The 24,183-nt window shown below is 54.9% G+C and overlaps 1 protein-coding gene across 1 annotated transcript in view; it reads left to right on the top strand.

Moving 5' to 3' along the window:
- The window catches only part of LOC116862823 (4-aminobutyrate aminotransferase, mitochondrial), a 33,947-nt gene extending 16,359 nt beyond the window's left edge, over positions 1-17,588 (top strand). Inside the window, exons 6-15 of the mRNA XM_032850247.1 lie at positions 5,579-5,659; positions 6,469-6,561; positions 7,065-7,127; positions 9,249-9,312; positions 9,820-9,968; positions 11,055-11,192; positions 11,974-12,141; positions 13,491-13,637; positions 16,077-16,188; positions 17,357-17,588. Of these exons, the coding sequence (XP_032706138.1) occupies positions 5,579-5,659; positions 6,469-6,561; positions 7,065-7,127; positions 9,249-9,312; positions 9,820-9,968; positions 11,055-11,192; positions 11,974-12,141; positions 13,491-13,637; positions 16,077-16,188; positions 17,357-17,478 (1,137 nt within the window). The 3' untranslated portion in view covers positions 17,479-17,588. The remainder of the gene's footprint in view (positions 1-5,578; positions 5,660-6,468; positions 6,562-7,064; positions 7,128-9,248; positions 9,313-9,819; positions 9,969-11,054; positions 11,193-11,973; positions 12,142-13,490; positions 13,638-16,076; positions 16,189-17,356) is intronic.
- Positions 17,589-24,183: the final 6,595 nt, after the last annotated feature.

The following is a 24,183-nucleotide window of genomic DNA, read 5'->3' as shown; positions in this document are numbered from 1 at the left end:
AGAGCCCCGCTCCCACATAAGCGTTGGATTGCATCCATATTAAGTGCCACAGAATGAGGCAAGCAGTACTGTCGGCACGAAACAATGATGCTGGCAATAGTGGTCGACATTTCTCGAGTGTGAAATGTGTGCCAAACACTGCGTTCAGCACTTCACAGCTGCAGTGTTGGCAAGTCTATGAGGCCGGGCCCGCTGTCATCCCCATCCTACGGATGAGGACACTGAGGCACAGAGAGGTTAAGTATTTGTCCAAGGTTGCACAGCTGGAGGAGATGCTGGGGAAAAAATGCACAGGGCCTGGGCTTTTCGGGGACTGAGGGGGCCGAGGGTCAGGGAAGCCTTCCAGGGCAGTGACTGAAGGAGAAGCAGGTGCCACCAGGGCCCCCGCAGGGAGAAGGGGGTGGGAGGGAGAGCAGCTATGAGGACGAGGAGTGAAAGAGGACAGGTGGCCAGAGCCCAGCCGCAGGGACCTGACAGCATGCAGACTTGGGGACTGCGCAGGCCGGATGTCAGTCTCAGCACCGGTGCTGGCTGGAGAGGCACTTCTCTGCCGGGAGGCTGGCCTGGGCACCGTAGGACGTTCAGAGACACTGCCGGCCTCCCCGCTCCATGCCAGGAGCGTCCCGGTCTTCAGTTGTGAGACCCAAACGTGCCCACAGACACTGCCACGTGGGCCCCGGCGGGTAGAGGCGCCCCAGATTATCTCCTTAATTGTTCCCGCCGTGGTCCAATGAGAATGCCGCCACGTTGCCTATTGCTGCTGTGGCCAGTTACCACCAGCTTCAAGGCTGACAACAACACCTGTGTATCGTGGCACAGATTTTGTGGCCTGGAATCTGGCGGGCTCAGCTAGGGTCTCACAAAGCAGACATCAGCTCTTAGCTTCGGCCTGGGGGGCAGGATCTGCTTTTGCTCCTTCGGGTTGTTGGTACCTCATTCTTGGGGCTTTCGTGCAGTCCTTCTGTCCTCAACCCAGCCATGGCCGGGCCAGTTCTCTCTCTGCTTGCCTTCTGTTTCTGCTCTTAACAAAGGGCTCATGTGGTTGCATTTAGCCCGCCTGGAAAATCCAGAATGATCTCCCTATCTAAGCAGATCCAGAACCTTAATCTCGTCCCTTTTGCCTCATGATGCCTTCCCGCTGCGGGATGGGAGGAGGGTGTGGCATCGTCTTGGAGGCCAAGGTAGCACCTACGATACCCCTGCCGTAGGCTTCCCTGTACCGTGCAGACGTCTGTGCTTTCCTCGTGCCCGGGGGAGGAGGCTTCCCACGCGCCGCTGAGAACGCGTGACTTGCGCCTGCCCCCGCAGCATCCCCCCGGCCCGGCGCTAACTCCCCTCCCGCCTAACGGCACAGGTGTGCTTTCCCACTCTGTACGGACGTACGTGGGGTCTTGCAGTGTGTGTCTTCATCGTGCCTGACTTGTTTCCCTCCAAGTCCGGCTGCGGGTTCGTCCTTGTGTGTAGCCACAGGTCGGCCGTGTCCAGGGTTTTATCGCCGTCCCCCGTGTGCGTGCGCTGCAATGAACAGGCCGTCCTGCGGCGGCTCGGCCGTCGGATCGATCCCCCTGAAGAAGCCAGGAACATTGGAGCACGTTTGCCTCGCGGCCGGCCACCGCGGGCGTGGCCCTGCTGCCGGCCCGTCCCTCCCAACAGCGGCGTGTGAGTTCCGGTTGCTCCACGTCCTCACCCACACCCAGTGTCCCTGCTCAGTGACACCGGGAGTGTGACTTCCAAAGAGAGATCTAAGCCAGGCCAAGGAGGAGGGGCGGGCAGGCGCGTTGGGAACCGACTCCCGGGGCTTGAGGTCTTGTCTCTTTTAACCCAGAGTTGAAGGTAACAGGAAGGAAGTGCATGTCCCCCCCCCTTAGAGAGGCTCTGCCCCACGGGCAGGGGCTCCGGGACCCGTCCACCCCTGCTTGTCGCCAAACTCCAGGGCCCCTGGAGCAGAAATGGGCGGCCCCTGAAGGTGCCTGGCAAGCCCATTTGGGAGGCTCCACGCGGATGTTTACAGTCAGAGCCTGGCTTTGTTTCGAAACGTTGTGCGGATCCCAGATGCCTCGGCAGTTGGTGCTGAAAAAAATGTGTCAACAAACATGTCACACACATTTGCGGTGTCAGCTGCCTCCGGAGGCAGAATCATCCCTGAAAACACGTGATTTCAGGGGATGCCCTGCCCCCACCTATCTCTGCCGGGAACCCAGGAGACTTGGCTTCATCCTCCCTTCTTTCCACCCACTTTTTGCGTCTCACCCCTCACCCTGTCAGGACCAACCCCGGCCTTGCATGTCCCCAGCAGCCCCTCTCCACCAGCCCCCCACCCCAGCAGGCCCACGCTCACCTCCTCCAAGCTGTGCCCTGCACTGAACTCTTTCCCACACCCCCTGCCTCTGGGCTGCACCCCAGTTCCCTTACTTCAGATGCAAGCCCTTGGTGGTCTGACTCCTGCTTCTTTAGCCTTATTTCTTGACTTTTGTTCAATCATCAGTTACTGATTGAATCCCTCCTGCATGCTGGGCGCTGTTCTGGGTGCTGGTGAGGTCCTGGTCTGCGTCCGTCTGGACCTCAGTCTGTGCTGACATTGCCCTGCAGAAGTCTGGGTTCGGCCAAGTGAAAGGAGCCCCCGGCACAGTCTTAGAGAAGTGGCAACTGCCATTGGCTCAGCCTGGGTGGGGAAGCAGGGAGGACACCTGGGGCACCAGGGTGGGGGGCCACTGGCTGACATGCTGGGTCTTCAAGTTCTTGGCTGCAAATGCACTCAGCTGGTGACTATGCTCCTTTGCCCATCAAGGGCAGGTTCCTACCATGTCGTTGAAGTCCTACGAAGGGGCCAATCCACCCCTTTGTACCCTAACCACATCACTCTCAAATTCCAATAGCATTACTTCATGTGGCAGCAGAAAACAAAGCCATGGCCCCTGGATCCACTTTCTGGGTTCCAGTTCCAACTTCTACGTCACCATGGCCATGGTCAGTGCACAGTCATTGCACTGAGTAATGGGAGCGACACCTGGGAGTGCTGAGCTGCTGAGCGCAGACACATCCCTCCGCCGTGACCCCCGGGCCTGTCTGCCTGACGGATCTTCTCGACTGAGCTGCTGCCGCATTGCACGCTCAGCAGTCTCACTGGCCCCTTGCAGGCACCAAGGTGGATAAGGACTCTGAAGACCAGAGAGGTTTAGCTTGTGCCTCAGGTTGCACAGCCGCTTAAACCAAAGCCCATTCTGTTCACACCGCACTTACGACCGCTGAGTCTGACAGCAAGGTTCTAGAAACCTATCTTCATTTGATTCTGCTACCCGGTGTCCCAGATAATCTTCTGTTCTTAATGTCACGCTTTGTGGAACAAGAACACCACCCCCACATCCTCCCTGGTCCCAGATAGGCAGTCAAGCGGCTGTCCCCTCCGTGAGCCGCTCCCCCCCACTACCAGCTATGGCAGCTCGCCTCAACCCTGATCTCACCATGTGCTTGATTTCTTAGGAGCCCCATGAACAGCTCAGAGCTAAAAGAAAATGCCCCTCAAAGAGCATTACAGGCCAGCCCAGGTCTCTGGGTTGCGCCATGCAAACTTGTATCCTGTATTAACATTTTGGGGTGGAGTCTGCCTGCAGTTTCTGGCAAAGGATGGAAGCCTGATCTGAGTTGTGCTTCTGCCCCTTCCTGTCTGTGTGATTTGCAGCAGGTTGCTTGACCCCTCTGGTCCTCAGTTTTCCCAACCCTACAGTGAGGAGGGTTAACATCCCCCGCTACTTGCCCTAGACTCACCCACATTCTCACAAAGCAGGAAAAATAACAGGAAAAAAAAATAATAACGGAATCTGTCCCTATTTCTGGCAGTCCAGGCTGAATCCCGAGGCCACCAGGAGGCCTCCCTCTCCAGCGATGGTGCCATGTGGATTCGCACTGAGATTATGGCACTGATGATGTCTGAGAGAGGAACCTGAGAGTCCCCAAGCCCCGTCATTCCCCCCGCTTTTAACTAGGCGATGCGACCGCACACTAGCTTCAGATGTACAGAAGAGGTGGAGACAGCGCTCCCCTGCCTTTCACCGCGTTCTCCCAGTGCCAACACCTCCCTCCCTCCCTGTAGCGCCACATCAAACGCAGAAGTTAACATGGGCACGTTACGTAGTGCGGACCTCGTTCAGAGTCCCCTGCTTTCCCCAATAATGTCCCTATTTTGCTCCCAGGATCCCATCTAGGACGCCACATTGCACCCCAATCCCTTTTCAAAACCCAAATCCACCTCCAGGCAACCTTGCTGTTTCCCCATTGTGCAGGCCCTCCCTGGACCCTTCCCCACCCCTGCCCAGGGCACTCTGGACTTCCAGGGGGAGCGGGCTCTAGGCTTCCTCCATCCGAGCACACAGCCTCATCCCGCGTGATCGAAACTTCTCCCATGGTCGGCGTCTTTCCAGAATGAAATGCTCTCCTTTATCCTCACTTTAAAGCAAGTCTCTGCAGACCAGCTTGTGGGGAGATTTGGGACCCTTGCCCTGGCATGTGTCTCCAACCCCGTTGCATGGCAGCTAGTGGGCACACCTGTGTTTCGAAGCCATCAGGCAGAGAGGGGCTGGTTCTCTTCAAGAAGGCAGCCCCCTGAGTGTGCGGCTGTCCCTTAGACCAGAGGCTGTTTTAAGAGAATTTAAAAGTCCAGACACAGGACACTTTGGCGCCCAGATACTTCCCCAGCCCATGTGCAGTCCGTCCCGCCCCAGCCCCTGGTAACCGTGTGCTGCCGTGTATCCCCCTGGTTTTGCCTTTTCCAGAATGTCCTATGGAGGGGACCATGTGGTGCGTACCTCCCTGATTCTGGGGTCCCTCGCTCAGCACGGTCACTTTGAGACTCTTCCGTGTCCCTCCATGTTAGGGCGCGTGTCGGTAGATGGTTCCTTCTAGGGCTGAGCGGATTCCCATGGCGTGCAGGTATCACTCGACTTTCCCTACCACAGCCGAGGGACGTGTTGGTCCTTTCCAGGTTTTGGCAAATAAACATAAAAGCCACCGAACACATGCACGTACGCTCACGTCTTCGTGTGGACGTGCACTTCCGTTTCACTTAGGTAAATACCTAGGAGGGGCTGCCGGTTGACGGCGCGCGTGTGTTTTCAGCATTGTAGGAAAGGGCCACGCTGCACCCGGGTACGTTCCCACCAGCTGTGAACGAGGGTCCTAGTGGCTCTGCGCCCTTGCCCAGCACTCGCTAGTGTCCGCTCTGTTTTTTAGCCATGATGATGGGTGGGTTTTAAAAATCATAATGATGGTTAATTATAAAATTATGATTTAATTATAATTCACAGGAAGTTAGCAAAAAATAGTATGCAGTGTACCTCCTCCCGGCTTCCCCCAATGGTAGCATCTTCTAGAACTACAGTGCAGTATTACAACCAGGAAATATGACGGTATCTTTTTACACCTAGAGTGATCCTAGTGGATTTCTCCCGAAGTGGGCCGTTCCCAGCACCTAGCGAACACCGATCCAAACACACCCTCTGTGAGAAGCTCTCAGTTGGTCTCTGGTCGGTAGAGAGCAGGGTCAGGGCTGAGAAGTCACTGGCTGTCTCCTGCCTTTTTGCAGACCACATTCATTAACAGACCTGCCCTTGGAATCCTTCCTCCGGAGAACTTCGTGGAGAAGCTGCGGGAGTCCTTGCTCTCGGTGAGTTCTCGGGAACTGCCCACCCCTGCTGGGACCTGCCTCTGGCTTCCAGCCCCGCTGGGGGGCGGTTCCATCTCTTTCAGGGGGTACCAGCAGCGGGAGGAAAGGATCGAGAGCCACCCCCTTTGAGGATGGGGTGTGTCTACTTCAGTCTTGCTCTTATGCTGGTTTTTCTCATGAGGAGCATTTTCAATTTTCCTTTTAAAGAAAAGAAGGGATCCCTTGTGTGCCTGAAAAAGGAAGCAGGGGAAATTAATATTTGTTCAGAGTTTTGCCTGTTGTTCACCTCTCCCTGACATTTCAGTTTTAATAGTTACAACAATTAAAGACATTCTTTTTTTTCTAAAGATTTTATTTATTTATTTGACACAGAGAGAGAGAGACCACAAGCAGGGAGAGAGAGGCTCCCCACTGAGCAGAGAGCCTGATGCAGGGCTCGATCCCAGGACCCTGAGATCATGACCTGAGCCGAAGGCAGAGGCTTAACCTACTGAGCTACCCAGGCGCCCCAATTAAAGTCATTCTGAAGCTCAGCTTCCCACTTATAAAATGTGGGCATCTAAGGGGATGGCGGGTGCACTGGGTAGGCTGATCTGGGCTTTTCTTTGTGGCTTTTTCCTCCCTGCCCTCCAGCTTCCAAGCTTTCCTGTTCCCTTTCTCCCAGTCCTGCTAAGCTTGGGACGTTCCTGGATCCCTCCCAGCACCCCACGGCCCCCAGTGCCCAGCGTGGGCCCCTGCGGAGGCTCAGCACCAGCTAGGGCCAGTGGGAATCTATGGAGCCAAGGCCACAACTGTTTCTCTCCCTGCAGGTGGCTCCCAAAGGGATGTCCCAGCTTATCACCATGTCCTGCGGCTCCTGCTCCAACGAAAATGCCTTTAAGACAATCTTCATGTGGTACCGGGTGAGGTTTGGGGCATGAGCATTTGCACGCGTGTGCATGCACACCCACGCGTGCACACACAGGCTCCCCAGTCTCCAGCCACACACTCACCCCTTGTCCATCTGTGCCTCCCACCTGGCCGGAGTACTGACCGCCAATGCCCACGGTTAAAATCAGGAGAGGGCCACTGCCTGGACAGGGCTTCCCAAGCATCCCACGGGGGGGTGGGGGGTGGGGAGACCAACTTACCCCATGTCACCACGCCGGTTTTCCTTCGCATCCCATACCCGATCTCAGCAGCTCTCCGGCGTTGCTGGCAGCACAGTGACGCTCCTGTGTGCTCCGCCCTCGTGCTGCTGCAAGCTCAATGCAGTCTCCGCGCTAGTGCAGAGGGGCCAGTCAGCCTATGTGATCAGCCGGGAGAAAGCCCTTGCTAGGGACCCGACCGAACGTGGGTCTGCTACAACGGGGAAGGCCCTCCTTCCCCGGAGAGTATCTGAGATTTGTCTGTTGTGTGTTGTCAGAACAAGGAGAGGGGTCAGACGGGTTTCTCCAAAGAGGAGCTGGAGACGTGCATGATTAACCAGGTGAGCACAGCGCGCCCTCCTGCCCCGCCCTCCGGCTCCTGCGGCTCACACACCCTGGCCCTCTCGGGGAGGAGGCATCCCACGCAGCTCGGCGCCTGTAACAGAGTCCCACACGCAGACTAGGTAGCTTACACAACAGAGTATGTGCCCCCAGTTCAGGAGGCTGGAGTCCAAGGTCAAGGTCAGTTCCATTCCCTGGGCTAGGCCCTCTGCATGGCCTGTGGACGGTGCCTTCTCACCATGTCCTCACATGTCCAGGAGAGAGCAGGCACTCTGGGATCTCTTCCTCTAAGGGCACCGACCCCATCACCAGGGCCCAACCCTATGATCTCATCCGACCCTGATCACCTCCCAGAGGTCCTTCCTCCAAACACCATCACATTTCGGGGAGGGGGGGTAAGGGTTTCCACATGGATATCTGGGAGGGACACAGACATCACATCCCTACCGAGGGGTTCCCAAGCATTCCCACTCCCTGGTCCATTCCTCTGGTGTCAAGACTGAATGGCGCCCTTCCTGACCGGCACACATCAGTTTCCCAGGACAGAATTCGACTGTCTGAGGAGCCTTTAATATATTCACCAGAATCATCCAAAATGTCAGCACAGATGCACATACAAGGGAGTTCACCCCATTGGAGGTTGTAGTCTTGATAACCAGGAGAGATTGAGAACCAGCTATATAGATGGGGAAGGGGGAATGGAACCCTAGTGGTCCACAGAGGTGCCAAGGAGGCCAATGTCAGAGGTGAGGGGTGAGCATAGGGGCACAGGGAAAACCAGGGGGGTAGATCGCAAGCTCCCAGCCAGCTTCAACCAGAGCAGGCCTGTCCTCCCCCATTCAGTGACTTAGACAGAAGTGTCTGCTGCTCTTACAAAAAACAAAAAACAAAAAAACAGGAGCCGCTGAATTCAATGATCCCCTGCATACGTCCACAAGATTCTGCAGAAACAGTCACGAAGGGTTTCTCTCGGCCTGGAGACACACATGCTGTAATTTAGTGAGAACAGTGGAAGGTAAATTGCACAGACCCTGTGCTGTCAACCATGTAAGTAAATACACAGGAGATTACTGGAAGAAATCCCGCTAATATGTTTACAGTGGGTTGCCTCTGGGTGGTAAGATTGTTTTTAATTTCTTTTCATGCTTCCTTAAATTTTCCTCCCCTAATCCACCTCTTTCTCTGTGTTCACACAAACCTCCATAAACTTAAGCACTTCCTTTTTCCTTCTGGCCGTCTTTATAATAAACAGTGGGTCATGCCTCCCCCCCTTCTCACCTGACCCCCATGGACATCCTGTTCCGTCACAGTTGTAGGTCCTATTGCTGATGTTTCGTGGCGGCATCAGGGGACAATTAAGGAGAGTGACAGGAAGGGTATTCCAGAGTTTGGGGGACAGGGAAGGAGGGTTAGTGCTCTTCCCCGGGGCTGTCAGGGACCCCGAGAAGATCAGCCAGCCCGAGAAAATGTGATATGAGCCTCTCAGCAACTCTGGGTTTCCAGTAGTCTGCCTAAAGCAGCTGGAAATGCATCTGGCCTGGTTGGAAATGAGGCCACTGTGCCATCTGCATGGGAGTTCCTGCGTCCCTCCTGAACACGGGGCAGCCTCCTCATAGGAAGAGGCTGCCACTCTGGCCCCAGTCTGCAGACCCCTTCCAAAGGCCCAGAGACTTGCAGTGAGATGCCCTGCCCAGCCTTGTATCCTGGGAGATGTCTGGCCCACCAGAGCAGTGGAAGCCAGAGCAGTCTGGTCACAGTATGAGCTCAAAACTCATAAGCCCCAGCAGCCTAAAGCAGGTGGTGGGCCCTGGGGCAACGTGTCCGCCCAGCCTTTAGGCCTTAGCCACCTGCTGTGGCCACGGGAGGAAAATGGGCGCAGATGATGCAGAACTTGTAAGAAGCCAGAAGTTTAGATAGTTACGCGAAATCTCTTGATTGAAAACATTTTCACTTGAATGTCTGTGGGCCAGGTGTAGACCTTGGGACTCAGTCTTCACTTGGTCCTGAGAGCGGACTCGGGTTCTTCTGATAGACATGTGTGTTCTTCTGGGCTCGCGGGGCCAACAGTACGATCCCCCGCCCTAAGACTGTGACTGACCACCACTGTTTTCTGGTCCTAGGCCCCCGGCTGCCCCGAGTACAGCATCCTCTCGTTCATGGGCGCGTTCCACGGGAGGACCATGGGTAAGGAGGGCCTGTGTGAGCCCCTGGTGGCAGTTAGACTACGATTAACAGCAGCAGCCACAGTGACAGTCGCCTTAGATCCCACCTTGGCCGTTTTCACGTAGCATCTCACCAACTCCACGCTGTTCTCTGCAGAGCAGGGGCTGTTAGTCCCACTTTGCCGATGTGGAGATCAGGGCCCAGCAAGGAAGGAACATGCCAGGGTCCGACAGTGGCACAGCTGGGATTCAAACCCTGATTCTGTGCCTTCAAAGCCTGTGCTGAATCTGCTGTGAATCAGGAAAGAAAGCGTGCATGCGTACACGCCCACACGCGCGCGCGCGCGCGCGCGCACACACACACACACACACACAGGTTCTGCTTCAGCATCAGGGTACCACAGGAACTCCAGGCAGCAGGCCTCCCTGGGGGTTGGAAGACATGGCCTGAATTGCCCGTGATCTGCTTTTTCGAAGACTGTTCCTCCTCCTTCCCCAAGCCCAACCGCCTTGTGTTTTGCTGGCCTAGGATGCTTAGCGACCACGCACTCCAAAGCTATTCACAAGATCGACATCCCTTCCTTCGACTGGCCCATTGCACCGTTCCCACGGCTGAAATACCCTTTGGAAGATTTTGTGAAAGAGAACCAGCAGGAAGAAGCCCGCTGTCTCGAAGAGGTAACACCGCCCCGTCTCCTTCCCCTCGGGGAGGGGCACTCAGAGTTTGTCTGGGACCTGCGTGGCGGTCCCTGGGAGGGGTGTGGGGACAGAGAGGCCTTGTGACCCACATGTTCCGCACCGGGAAAAGGAACGGGACACCTTGATTTTGCCTCCTGGCATCCATCACCCTGTTTCCGGTACTGATTTCTGGTACCATTTAAGTTTCTTTGGGGGTAAGCTTCGCTGACTCGGGAACAAGAGAGGCTTCATGAGGATACAGGGCAGCCCACGGAAAAAGTGGACGCCTAGGACCCTGTTGTCTACCACTTTTCCGCCCGCTCCAAGTCCTAGGGCTGCTCTGGGGTTGCAGTGAGGGGTAGGGGAGGGACAGCCCTGATGCCGCGCCTCTGCCGTCACCAGCAGCCCTCCTTCCATCTGTTCTGCATCTTACGTGCCGTGTTAGGCTATGGAAGGAGTCTTTGCTGGGGAAAAGACACTGGAAAGTCTTCCTGCTTGGAATCTGAGCTCAAATGAGGCTGGTTTGAGGCAGCTGTGCCCCTTAGACTGTCATCCTTTTCGATCAGTTAATAATTAACATGGACTGCGTGCAAAGCAAGGTGCTAGGTGCTAGGTACTTTGTGGTAAAGAAGAGAGATGGGAATGGAGTCTAGTACAGCCCCATGCACCAGAAATATTTAGCTACATATGTAATGGGAGTTTTTCTAGAAATCACCATTTTTTAAACAAATTCGTATCTGAGATTCTTCACAGAAAGGACTCTCCTACCAGTATCATGCTAACGATACAGTGGCCGTAGCATCGTACTTGCGGCGGGGGCAGCAACTCCTTCCCATTCGCCGGGCCTGTGCTGGGTGGTCTCATTCAGTCCCTCTGTGGCCCGAGTCCTCAGTTTCTCCCCCGCAGGTGCTAGCACCAGGCCCAAGTAGGGCGCATCCCCGCCCACATGAGCGGCTCTGAATGGCTGCCGCCATCTTCGCCGGAAGTACACGTGAACACGTGTCGGGCATCACTTCCGGGGGAAGGGGAGACCACCTGCCCATCCTAGGAGGTTGCCCTACTAGGCACCCATTGTTGGGAATGCAGGTAGAGGATCTGATTGTGAAATACCGGAAAAAGAAGAAGACGGTGGCCGGGATCATCGTGGAGCCCATCCAGTCAGAGGGCGGAGACAACCACGCGTCTGACGACTTCTTCCGGAAGCTGAGAGACATCTCCAGGAAGGTCAGTGCATGGGGTGGGGGCTGGTCGGGGCCATGGGCCCTCTCCAGCTGGTTTTCCAGAGCAAAGGGTTAGCTCTGGAGGCCTCGAGCATGTCTAGATGGTCTGAGGCTGCCTGATAGCCTCGCAGGTAGGGGCATTGGAGGCAGGGGCTAGGTTGGGAGTTTGTCCCTAAAATCTCACTGCAGAACCAGCCTCCACCGTGCCACGTTAGTCAGGGACTTGCCCAATCCAGGGATGCCTGGGAAGGCCTCAGCTTCCTGTTCTCTCTACAGACCCCACCTCATCTCTCAGCCCAGTGTGATCCACACTCCACAGACGCAAAGCGAGCAGACTCGAGACTAATATCCTGTGTTTACTTTAATACCGCGTGCACGTGCAGCTGGCATATCCAGCCAGTAAGACAGGAGCTGCTCTAAACACATACGCAGTAACTGGCGGTCGGGCTGGCGAGTGGAACCGGCAAACAGGACAGCTAGAGCCTGGGAGGCATGACTGGGCCTCTCTGCTGGGACTGCCAGCCCGCGGAGGAAGTCCGCTGACTCACTTGGGGCCTGAAGCTGAATCCAGTGTCACTGGGAGTGGGTTCAGGGCGTACTCGATGTTACGGTCCTGTTCTAGCTCAGCAGTAACTGAGGACAGGTTCAGGTCCAGCTCCGATGCACCTGCTTGGCCCAGGAGCAGGGGCCTGGTTCACAAACCAGAAAGCGGTGCGTCTCTGGCTGGATGGATGCTGGTCGAGGTGGTGGGTGTTGATTTGCTCCTTCTCTCCCATCTCCGCCAGCACGGCTGTGCATTCTTGGTGGACGAGGTCCAGACGGGAGGGGGCTGCACAGGCAAGTTCTGGGCCCACGAGCACTGGGGCTTGGCCGACCCTGCAGACGTGATGACCTTCAGCAAGAAGATGATGACTGGGGGCTTCTTCCACAAGGAGGAGTTCAGGCCCAATGCTGTGAGTAGCCACCAACCCTGGCTCCCCATCACTCCTTTCTCCAAACCAGGAGCTGAGTGGACACCTACCAGGTCACATAGGGCCCCTGACACCCACTTCTTACTAGTGTAATTAACCAGTGGTTATGATCACTCAGCTCTGTGCGGGGCAACTTCCTCACAGCCCACTGTCAGTCTCCTGATCTCCGTGTGCCCGTATGATAATATTGTTAATAGCTGCTGCTTTGAACTGAGCATGTGCTCTGTGCCTGGCCCCATTCTAAGTACTTCTCATGTCCTTTTAATCCTTAAAACAATCTAACCAAGTAGGTGTTATTTTTCTCTCCTATTTTGCCAACGAAAAATCAAGCATGGAGAGGTTAATTAAACTGTCCAAGGTCACACAGCCTGTTAAGTGACAAAGCCAGGATTCAAATGAGGAGCCCATGCTCTAAACCAGTACATTGTACTGCCAGATATACATAGGGGTCCTCATACATACACACATACACACACATAGTCATCAGGGGCCCGGGATCTTTTCTTCCACTATTCCTGCATGTGCTTTCCACTCTCAAGATTGCCTTATGATCCAAAATCACTGCTGGAGCTCCAGCCATCACGTATCAGTTCTAGGCAGTAGGAAGGAAAAAGGAGGAAAGGACAAAGTGGCCCCCTTCTTGTCTTAATAAAGCAGCCTTCCCAGAAATCCCACAACATTTCTGTTTCTAACACTTTGACTAAGATCTGGTGACATGTCCGCTCCTGTCTCCAAGGGAGGCTAGGAAGTGTGTTTTAGTTAGCTGCACTAACACCTGAATAATTCATGGAGGAGTAAATCGGTGATCATTGTAAGTCAGACTGCCACCAATCCACTCCTGACTCCCCACCTGTATTTTCCAGGATAAATCACTTAACCTTTCAGAACCTTGACTCCTCTTCTGGAAAATGAGGATTATAGTGGTTAAGGGCCAACTGTCATGGTTGCCCCAGGACTGAGGGATTGTCTAGGGCATGGACCGACTTGGTCTCCCTAACAGTAGCAGCTGTTTCAGTGAGATGATGTGCGTTACCCTATCAAGCCTTGGTAGATGCTCGTTGGTCAGTGCGTGGGGTGGGGGCTGGTCGGGGCCATGGGCCCTCTCCAGCTGGTTTTCCAGAGCAAAGGGTTAGCTCTGGAGGCCTCGAGCATGTCCAGCTGGTCTGAGGCTGCCTGATAGCCTCGCAGGTAGGGGCATTGGAGGCAGGGGCTAGGTTGGGAGTTTGGTCTAGTTTCTCTCCTCCCAAGATGGACACGTGTCTGAAGGAAGTGGGGCCCCTCCAGGGTGTGCTTGTGTATGAACCCTTCCAACACCCTGGGCCTCATTCCAGCCATACCGGATCTTCAACACCTGGCTGGGGGACCCGTCCAAGAACCTGCTGCTGGCCGAGGTCATCAACATCATCAAGCGGGAGGACCTGCTGAACAACGCAGCACATGCTGGGAAGGCCCTGCTCACGGGGCTGCTGGACCTCCAGGTACCCCTCGCGCTCCCCCGTCCATGGCTCCCCGCCCTCCAGGGCACCATCCGAGCTCTCTGTTTCTGTAGGGTCCGTCCCTCCCCCACTCCCCGTCCCTGGCTCTCTTAGGTTCAGGCATCCGTCCTCTGGGAAGCCTCGCAAACACACCCCACTCACACTCCCCCGGACACGTCACCTCGTCCCTTGTTGCTACTGTCCTCTCACACGTACCACTCCACAGTAGCACTAACGGGACAAGCCACAGAAGTGATTTTAAACGTTCTAGTAAACAGACGGACAGTAAAAAGGAAGGAGGCAAAGTTAGCAATAATGTGTCTTACTTAACCCATCACGTCCGCACGATGATTTCAGCCTGCCGTCAGTACAGAAAACAGTCACTGTGGGATGTTGTATTCTCTAAGACTTGGAAACCCGGCCCAGACCTTCCACGGACAGCGTGTCTCCACTTGCACTTGCCACATCTCAGGCCACACGTGGCTGCCGCGTGGGACGACACAGCTCTTGGTTATCATTGCTTGCCTTTTTCTGTCATGCTCCCTGCCCGACACCCTCCCCCCACTTAGCACGCGCGCACACACGCACGTGCACGGGACTCTCCCAGATGGGGCAGGGCCGGTGGGAGCACAGCCCGCTCAGGAGCTGGAGGTCAGCTGACCCTCCCTGGTTGACGGTCACAAAGAGCCCTTCCGCTGGGAGCTGGAGGGTCCAGTTGCCTGTGACATGAGCAGAACCACCAAGGGGAGATGGTAAGGAGGGTGGAGAGTGGGGGTCGGTCAGTTGTGGTAACAGCCTGCATTATTGAGCGCCTGCTGCGTGCCCGGCCTGGAACAGGGGCTCTTAGACACCCGCGGGGTGAAGTCCAGCAGCGGTGAGTGTAGCCACCATTACTACCCGAGTTTTACAGGTGAGGGAACTGAGGCATGGAGGGGCTGTTGGCTTGTCCAAAGTGAGACAGCTTCCATATGACACCCGTGGGGCTGGAACCTGATGCTGGAGGACTTCAAAGTCCATGTTCTAGGGGCGCCCAGGAGGCCCAGACGCTCAAGAGGTAAAGTGTGGCTGTCAGAGCAGCTGAGACCCTCCAGCCAGGCAGCAGGTGCCTGAACAAGCAGAGGAAGTGCTGCAGGGACTTCCGAGCCTCAGTTTCCCCACCTGTGGAGACCCACTGGGTCCTCCTCTGCTGGTGGACCATGCATGTAAGTGCCTGGCGCCCATGTGGGCCCTTATTAACACCAGAATGTGGCTTTATCTCCTCTTTGCACCAATGAGGTGACACTCGCCCCTCGGCTCTGCCCCGCTGCCCTGCGATTATGTTTTTTTAACATTTATTGATTTACTTATTTGTTCGACAGGGAGAAAGAGAGCACGAACGCACACATGTGGGGTGGTGGGGCAGAGGGTTAGGGAGAATCGATCCCACGACCCTGGGATCATGACCCGAGCTCAAACCAAGAGTCGGATGCTTAACTGACAGAGCCACCAGGCGCCCCCGCCCTGAGGTGATTTGCGGTCGCACGCCCTGTTGATTGTCCTTCCGCATGATGCAGTGGGGAAGAACCGAGGTCTTCCGTGCCCAGTGACTCCGGAGCTTCCTCGGGCTGCTGGAACAAATGGCCACAAGCTGGGTGGTTTAAAACAAGAACTGGTTCTCTTACTGTTCTGGAGACCAGAAGTCTGAAACCTGTAAGACAGCAGCACATGTAGTGATTCTTTACGAAGGCGCAGAGGGGGCATCCACCCCACACCTCTCCCGGCTTCTGGTGGCGCCCGGCGATCCTGGGCGTCCTCTGGCTGGTGGGTGCACACTCCGGCCTCTGCCTCTGTTCTTCCCGCCTCTGTTGTTGCCCACGTCTCTGTCCGGATCTCCCTCCTGTAACAAGGCCGATTCCTGGAGTTAGGGCCCCCCTAATCCAGCGTGATCTCCTCTTAACTGCATCAGCAAAGACTCTACTTCAAAGTGAGGTCCCGTTCACAGGTTCCAGGTGGACGTGACTTTGGGGAGGGGAGCACCGTTCGACCCAGCACCCAGTCTCAGAGCCTGGAATGAGATGAGCTTCCTCTCCTACCAGAATCACAGCTTTTCTGGAAGTTCTGATAAGGACGGCTGACGTCCTCTGAGCACCTGCTGAGTGCCCATCTTGGGTCACTAAATTCCCACCACGGCCTGTGGGGGACGAGAGCATTTACATCCTTGTTTATAGAAGAGGAAACGGAGGCATGGGCCACTTACAGGGTGCTTCAGGAGAGAGAGGCAGATCGGGTTTTGGACTCGGGACTGGATGTGTACAGAGCCAGAGCCCATAACACCGCAGCCGTCCTGCTGGAGCTGCAGAGGCCGGAAGGCCAGACCTGGGGGGCACGTGGGACGCCGCAGTGACGGCCCGGCTGCTGCCTGGGTGATGGGCTTTGACGTGGCCTCCCCCCTACCCATTGCAGGCCCGGTACCCCCAGTTCATCAGCAGAGTGAGAGGACGAGGCACCTTTTGCTCCTTTGACACTCCCGATGAAACCATACGGAATAAACTCATTTTAATGGCCAGAAACAAAGGTAAGTGAGCAGGACTGGAAGCTGGACTACATCAGGGATCCGGGTCACCTGGGGACGGTGCACCGTGGGGCACAAGGTGGCAGAGGGCTCAAGGGGCTGAAAACAGTCTGAGTGCTCTTTCTGAAAAGAAGGGCCAGTGGCCAGTGGGATTTCCTTATTTATTCACTCGATAGACATTCACTGAGAAGGTGAGTTACACAACAAAGGAGACAACTGAGATGATGAAGGAGCTAGACCATCGGGGCCCTTCCTCCAAGGAGCTCACGGTCTAGCATGCAGGGAACACGTGAGACGGCTTTTCGTAAACCATCGGTTGCAGTTCTGCATCCTAGGAAGGAGGAAAAGGGGCTAAGGATGGAAGAGTGGTGGGGGGGAGTGTCAGACCAGGAAATCAGGGGAGGCTTCCTCGAGGAAGAGGCATTTTACCTCAAGTCTAGCCAGGGAGCCAGGGCTGGCCAGGGGAAGGTGGGGAAGGGCATTTAGGCACAGGGAGGGACGTGTGCAGGATGGAGCCCACAGAGACAGAGAAGCCCCTGGAACGGGTGTGAGGAGGGGCCACGGGGCACACGTCACGTGGGCCTGCAGAGCCCGTTGTAGAGTCTCAGCTTCTTCCTGAGCTATGGGAAGCCATGGCTGAGGCGCAGTGGGGTCAGAGTGTGCGATCGGAGGCCCTAAGATGGGTCAAGCGTAGACACGGCCCCTTCACTGCTCCCTCCCAGAATTCCTGAGGGGCAGGGGTAACTCGCCTCCTCTTTAAGAAGAGAAAGCTGAGTTTCGGGGGCACGACGAGACCTTGACCAGGACACCCAGCTAGTCAGTGCTGAAGACGCCCTTTAAAATCAGCAGGTCCAGCCCTCCGTGGTGACAGCTCTGCCCCTCGCACCCGCTGCCGGCCTCCCTGCACTCCGTCATTTCCCTGTTTGCTTCTTTCCTTCCTGACCCTACCACGAGTTTCTGGAAGGCAGGCCTCAGCTGGCCTGGTTCGGGGGCAGCAGAGCAGGCATTCGAGGTAGAAGGGAAGGTGGGAGGGAGAGAGAGAACTGCCGGCAGGCTAGGAGGAAGGACAGACGGAAGCTGGACGGAAGGAAGGTTCACTCAGCCCCCTCCCAGCGGCCACGGCGCGGCTCTGTACCCAGGCCGCTGACTCCCCTCCTGCCTCTGCTTTCAGGCGTGGTGTTGGGAGGCTGCGGGGACAAATCCATCCGATTCCGCCCCACTCTGGTCTTCAGGGATCACCACGCGCACCTGTTCCTCAATATTTTCAGCGACATCTTAGCAGACTTCAAGTAAAGAAGCCATTTCCACTACGCTCTGAGAAAGCCCCGATCTCAACTGTTGTCAAATTGATTAGTTTGCCTAATTCATGTTTTCACTTAAAGTATCAGAGGCGAATGCGTAAACGGAAGGGTTCTTTGTGGGGAGGGGATGTTTGTGGTGGCTTCGGGGGGAGGGGGCGGGCGGGGGGGGCTGGTTTTGATTTTCCTCCCTGCAGAGCCAATGACACACGTGGGTCTGAGCCCAGAAAGTCTGCGTGAGCCCTGGACATCGTCTTCGGCAGGGCCATGAGGGTCCTGGCCATATATGTGCCCACCTTGACCCCAACAGTTTCTCTGGAAGCCAGGCAAAGGAATGACAGCTGCTCCCGGGACTGGTGGCGGGGACTTCTGGGTTCCGGTCCCTCTCGAGTGCCATATTGCGTGATCAAGGATGCAGGCCCCCTTCGCCTGATGCAGACAGGCATGCTCTCCCCCTCCCGCCCAGCCTGGGGCTCTGAGCAGGTCCCATGCACAGTTCAGCAAAGGACAGGACAGATGACACAAAGGCAGGACAGTAGGAACATTAGGCTGGAGCTTGCAGTACAGGAAGGGGTCGCTCCACTCAGTGTATCTGGGCATCCTCTAAACTGTGAATTCCGTCCTTGACGGGGCTTGGCCTTGGAGACTCTCTGGGTGGCATCACCGGCACTTCTTACTCACCACCTTCCATTCCCCCGACTCTGTCCCCTCTGTTAAACGTGATCCCAGTCCTGGGATCCCAGTGTGTCTCCTGAGCATCCACGGGGACACACAGGAGCCAAAAGGTCAGAAGCACAAGCCAGTGGCCCGGGAGCGGAAGCCCAGGGCTTTGGGCAGCAGAGCCACCTCCCCGTCTCTCTGGGCATCTGGGGTCTGACCCATGGACCCCTTGCCCCAGGGGCTCTTTCTCTAGACGGCAGAGCTGTGCGAAGCCCTCCAGCACGGAGAACTGGTTGCTAAGCTAGATTTCTTCCTGAGGGTAGCACCGTGAAACTCCATGCAGAGCACCATGCAGAGAAGATAGCCTGTGGGTTCCAGGTGGTTTCCTTGTACTGGCCACTCCAGGTTAGGCTTTCCCGACAGAGAGGAGGACGTAGCTTACCAGGCAGATGAGAGTTAAATGCTGAGTTGGACGTTAGCGGAGGCCAAGGGGCCTCTTCTGGAGGCAAGACAGTCTTGGAACCGATCAGACTTCCGATGCTCCTACAAAGAGCCTCTGGTTGTCCCGCAGCAGCAGACTGGTGTTCAGTGAGCGGACTCAGAGGCCGCGAGGGAAGCGCTCCGCCTCCCGCTGCCTGCTCGGCTGTCTTGGGAACTGGACACAGCAAGATTTTCAGTTCGGCTCTTTGATCTTCTTTTTTTTTTTTTTTTAAAGATTTTATTTTATTTATTTGACAGAGAGAGATCACCGTAGACAGAGGCAGGCAGGGAGAGAGAGAGAGAGAGAGAGGAGGAAGCAGGCTCCCCACTGAGCAGAGAGCCCGATGCGGGGCTCGATCCCAGGACCCTGAGATCATGACCTGAGCCGAAGGCAGCGGCTTAACCCACTGAGCCACCCAGGCGTCCCTCTTTGATCTTCTAATAACTAATCATCCAAGACCTCAAACGGGTGGTGGTGGTTTCTTTTTCTTTTCTGCTTCCACTCTTCCCAGTGGTCCTCCACCTGTGTTTGTCGAGAATAAAACGCAGTGCGTATTAAACAGACGCGGTCAGATCCGTGGCTTCTGGCGCACGCCTCATCTTGGGGTCTGTGCTAACCATGGCTTTCCAGGAGGACTTGTGTTGGTGTAGCGCTGTTGGCTATGCCGGTTGAACGGAGGTGTCTGCCCGTCTCTGTGCAGGGTACCACTCGTTCGTATGTCCATCTGTTTATTCTGTCATTCCTTCATGGAACTCTCGCCAAGTCCCTCCCCTGTCCCAGGCCCAGTGCTAAGCACTAGGAATACAACATGGTCCCTGCTGTCAAGGGACTCCCATCTCACTGGGGACAAAATTCTTCAACCGGAAATCCAAGCCGAGTGGCAAGTGCTGTGACAGATGTATGGGAACGTCAGGAAGTCAGAGGGAGTGGCAGGCAGGCTCAGGAGGTTTCGGGGAGAAAGTAACATGGAGCACGGGTTGGTAGAATGAGCCAGAGTTCTCCAAGCAGACAAGGCAAGGAGGAGTGTTGCAGAAAAGGGGACAGCACGTTCAAAGACACACCAGTTCATGGTCTCATACCTTCCCAGATTCCACAGGCAATATCCCAAGAGTTAAGGCCTTATTTCACAAGCCAGATGCAAACCAAACCCTAATTCATTTATTGGCATAAGTAGGCTTTCTCTGGAGAACCTCAGCATTGGGTGCCAATGGCAGTAAGGTCCCCGGAGTCCAAAAGGTTTTCAAGCCAAGGCGCAACCAGAAACTCGACTCTTTCGGTAGAGAGAGTGGCTATAGGCATTTTGTTCTCTCTCACGGGGCAATCATGGAGAAATGAAATCGTTCTACCTGGAAAGGCACCTCCAGACTTATTCACTCCTTACCAAGGGAAGTTCCCTCGCGTGAAACGTTTTAAGCCATTTTTCAACACGATCTTGTTGGCTCAGGGCATCACACGAGTTCCTGAGGCGTCCTCTTTTGGGGGTGGGTGTACAGCTGGAGGAAGTTCAAGGAAAAGACTCTCGGCAGGGCTCGAGATTGTAAGGGCTGAGGTGGGTAAAAACGGGGAGCCCAGCCAACAGGTGGCTGGCTAGGGCGGGGCCCGCAGAGTGCTTCTGTCGCCAACGGTCTGGGAATGAATCCATCTCCCATCAGTGCCATAGACCTTAGTTAACTATCTCTAGCAAGTCTTGTTACTTTTACAGAAAACAAGGTCCTGTAATAGCAAGTCTTAGCACATCCTCACTTTTATTATAATAAATGGGTGTTTTTTTATAATTTTTACTGACACTCAGTAACCATGCAAAGTTGTGCACATTAATATACCTGTGTATCTATACCTATCTCTCTACATATACGTATATATATACACATACATAGATCAGCTCATGGTAGAGAACCCCAGGTGGGAGCACCACCGACTTAAACATTCGAAGTGATCTTGTTTACAGTATTCTGTTGACAGTGCCAATCAATGATAAAGAAATCAACATGTCACAATGTAACTGATGACCATATACACAATTCCGTGAATTAAATCTGTTTCCTGCGTTAATCAGTATTCTTAATTAAAAAATTTATAATGGAAACATGAGCACGAACGTGGCCTTTTTGGGGTTGGGAATGGTTTAGTTAAGTCATCATCTGATAAGTACCTATTAAACACCTATTATATACCACTGAGGGAGGTCTTGGGGGATTACTCTGCCTGCGTAAGTCTGCCTTGGGCTCAGGAAGCACCGTGAGGCCACTAACGTCACCAGAGCTCGAGGGCTTAGCATGTGGTGGGGGCAGAGGGGTGGACAGGGCATCATCCTCACACTCAGCTCATCTCCTGGTGGGGTAGAGGTCACAGCAAGCCAGCGTAGGGACCAGAATACGGGCAGACCCCAGATGCTGTAGAGGTAGGAAGTGCAGGCCCCACATTGGGCTGGAAGTTAGGTCCCTGAGTTCCATCTTCAAGGTAGAGCAGGACTGCTCCAGTGACTCTGAGAAGGGACGGAAGGCAGTCTAGACCGAGAGCAAAGCTAACCAGAAGCACAAAGACAGGGTAAGGACAGGTGTCCTGTGATGTGGTCACAGAGAGACCACAGGAGCCAGAGACTGGACCAAAGAAATAGGCGGGCTCAGCTATAGAGGACCTTCCCCGCCCTGCTCAGAGGCACTGCATTTCCACGCTGTGGTGCGGGGTGGGGAGGTCACCCACCATGCTGAGCGTTCCTGTGAAGGACGGGGAGGCCGAGAGACCAGTCAGGAATCTAGGACAGTCAAGATGACTTGGCGGCCTGACCTGGAACGGGGATCATGGCCCCCCCCCCCACTAATTCTCTCAGCTGTGTCAGTTACCCTGTGTGGCTCTGACTTTTCTCACCTGTAAAACCAAGGTGTGGATCTGTGGTTTTCCAGGTTTCCTCTACCTTGGATACCCAACATGTCTATAAAAGAATTTTCTTGGACGGCAAGATTTACCATTCAATGTGTTTTTAAAATAATCACATCTAGTCATGACAGTTAATCATTTGTTGAGCATCTACTATGTGCATTTTCCCGACAAACCTATGAGCTATGTATTCGTATGCCTATTTTTAAGGTGAGGAAACGATCTCAAAGAGGTTGGGGGAACTGCTTGGAAGCCAGGATTTGAAACACACAGGTGTATGAAAGATGGTCTCTTAGTGTATAAACAGACGTGTGTCTACACACATGCAGTCGGGTTAGGATCGGGGGCGGGCAGGGACTGTCTTCCATTCCAGGACCTTTCCCATGGCCAGCCTAGCTGCCAGCCTGCCCATCTGCCTTGTAAAGTCAACCTGAGCTGGTCGGCATTCACATGTGCTCTTGACGTAACTTCTAAAGTGGGTGGTGCAAGATCCCGAAACCTCACGGTCAAACACTCTTTGTTAGAAACAGACACTGCTTTCTACTTTCTGTTCTCCTTTGCTGCTGGGGAGGCAGAACGCTGCAGGGGAAGGACCTAACTCTGCTGCTTTCTAGCTGGGTGACCTTGAGCAAGTCCCTTCACCTCTCTGAACCTCCTGGGCAGAAGGAGGGCGCTAACAGTAAAGCTCGCTAACATCTATCAAATGCTGCCCTGGACCAAGCACAGTTTAAGTGTGTTCCGGGTAGCCAGTCAGTCCCCCACCCGCCAGCCCAGGTGGGTGCAATGGTCACCGCTGCTTCCCACAGGAAGAACCCAAGGCACAGAGAGAACTTCTCTAACCGGTCACAGCTACAACGTGGCAGGACATACAGCGTCTCACTTAGGGTTCTATTTCTGAACGGTCTGTTTCTGTCCATGTTAAGTTCCCACCCGTAGATATTAAGTCTCCTTCCTGGAGCGGATACAAGCCGAGCCGAGTCCTGGAATATATCTCAACTGTTCATCAGTGAAATGGATGTTTTGTCACCAGAGCTGGTACAAACACGGCCAGATGGTATGGGCCCTGCCTGATTAATTGGGCAGGATTTCATAGTTGAATGCCACAGGATCAAAACAAGGCCATAAAAGCTGGACTCTGCCTGGGGTTCAAAGGGACCTTATTGCTTTCCATGTGGGGACTCACAAGGGCTGAAGTCACAAAGCAGCAGTGGAAGGAAAGCTCCCACCCCTGGCCATCTGGGCAGTCTACCCCAGACTGCCCCCCACCCCTGCGAGCAGCAGAGCCCACCACATCGGTGCTGGGGAGGGCACTAAACGTGGTCTTTGAATGGTAGAAGTCTTATCTTTGGTAAGCAGCGCAGGTGGGACACTCGCTCCCAGCTGCACGCACCGTGAATGTCCCTGACTAGCTCTGACCTCACTGTGCTCTAGGGGACCACGTCTGTGTGCGCAGGTGGCTACGAAGGAATACCCCTGCTGGCTTACAACCCCCTGTGAGCTCCCCAGGTGCATCCTGGAACTGGCCCCCATACATGGCGGGGTGGGGGACAGGGCGAGACCCGAGAAAGAGGCAAGCCACCCGTGATGGGCAGGTGGCAGGGGTAATAAGGGAACTTAACTTACAAGCCTTGTCCCGGGCAGCTGCAAGATGAGGGGCTCTCCAAACCCACCTGCCAGAAACTTAAGAGTTTATATGGAGGCCTTCACTGGCGTCCACCGCGCAGATGGGCTCAACACCACATCCCTGTGTTAAGGCTGTGTCCTTGGGCAACTTCTGGAAACAGAGAAGTCAGGTGGAATCTACATTCCAAGGACAGGGGAGGGGCTGAAGAACCTTCGACTGCCTGGGGCCGGTTCGAGGGTCAACTGGCAGACAGACCCCCTTGAGGACCTCCCCAGTAATCATAGACCAGAAGGCTTAAATGGCAGACATGTATTTCTCACAGTTCTGGAGGCTGGAAGTCCATGGTCAGGTTCTTAGTCAGGACCTCTTCCCCCAGTGTCCTCACATGGCCTTCCTGGGGGGCATACACACACATATGAAGACTCTTTATTTGTAAGGGTCCTAATCCCATCATGGGGATCCTAATCATCTCCCAAAGCCCCACACCTCCAAACACCACTACACGGGTGAATTTCACGGCAGGGGCGGGGGGATACACCTTCAGTCCCTAGCAAGTAATGTATGGAAATGGGTGTGGTACAGACCACCCCATCCCCTGCAGCTAAATTATACCCAGCCCAGGGCACAGAGGCGCCCAGAGTTCAGATGGGTCTCAGCAGACAGGCAGGAAAACCACTCTAAAAGGGACAAATGTGACCATGTCACCAACGATCTCCACGACTTCCTGACATCAGCTTAGCTTCTGAGTCCAGAATGGAATTCAAAGTGGAGAAACTTCCCTTCACCTACAGAGTTGGCTTGAAAGAGAGTTTTGGGGGTTTTTTTGGTTTGGTTGTTTTTTTTTTAAATTTTTTAAAATATTTTATTTATTTATTTGACAGACAGAAATCACAAGTAGGCAGAGAGGCAGGCAGAGAGAGAGGAGGAAGCAGGCTTCCCTGCTGAGCAGAGAGCCTGATGCGGGGCTGGATCCCAGGACCCTGAGATCATGACCTGAGTCGAAGGCAGAGGCTCAACCCACTGAGCCACCCAGGTGCCCCTGAGAGTTTTTTACAGCA

This window comes from Lontra canadensis, unplaced genomic scaffold, assembly GCF_010015895.1.
Source record: "Lontra canadensis isolate GAN:19392208 unplaced genomic scaffold, GSC_riverotter_1.0 scaffold348, whole genome shotgun sequence".
Classification (NCBI taxonomy): domain Eukaryota; kingdom Metazoa; phylum Chordata; class Mammalia; order Carnivora; family Mustelidae; genus Lontra; species Lontra canadensis.
The sequence above is the reverse complement of the archived record's forward strand: the minus strand, read 5'-3'. Positions and strand labels throughout refer to the sequence as shown.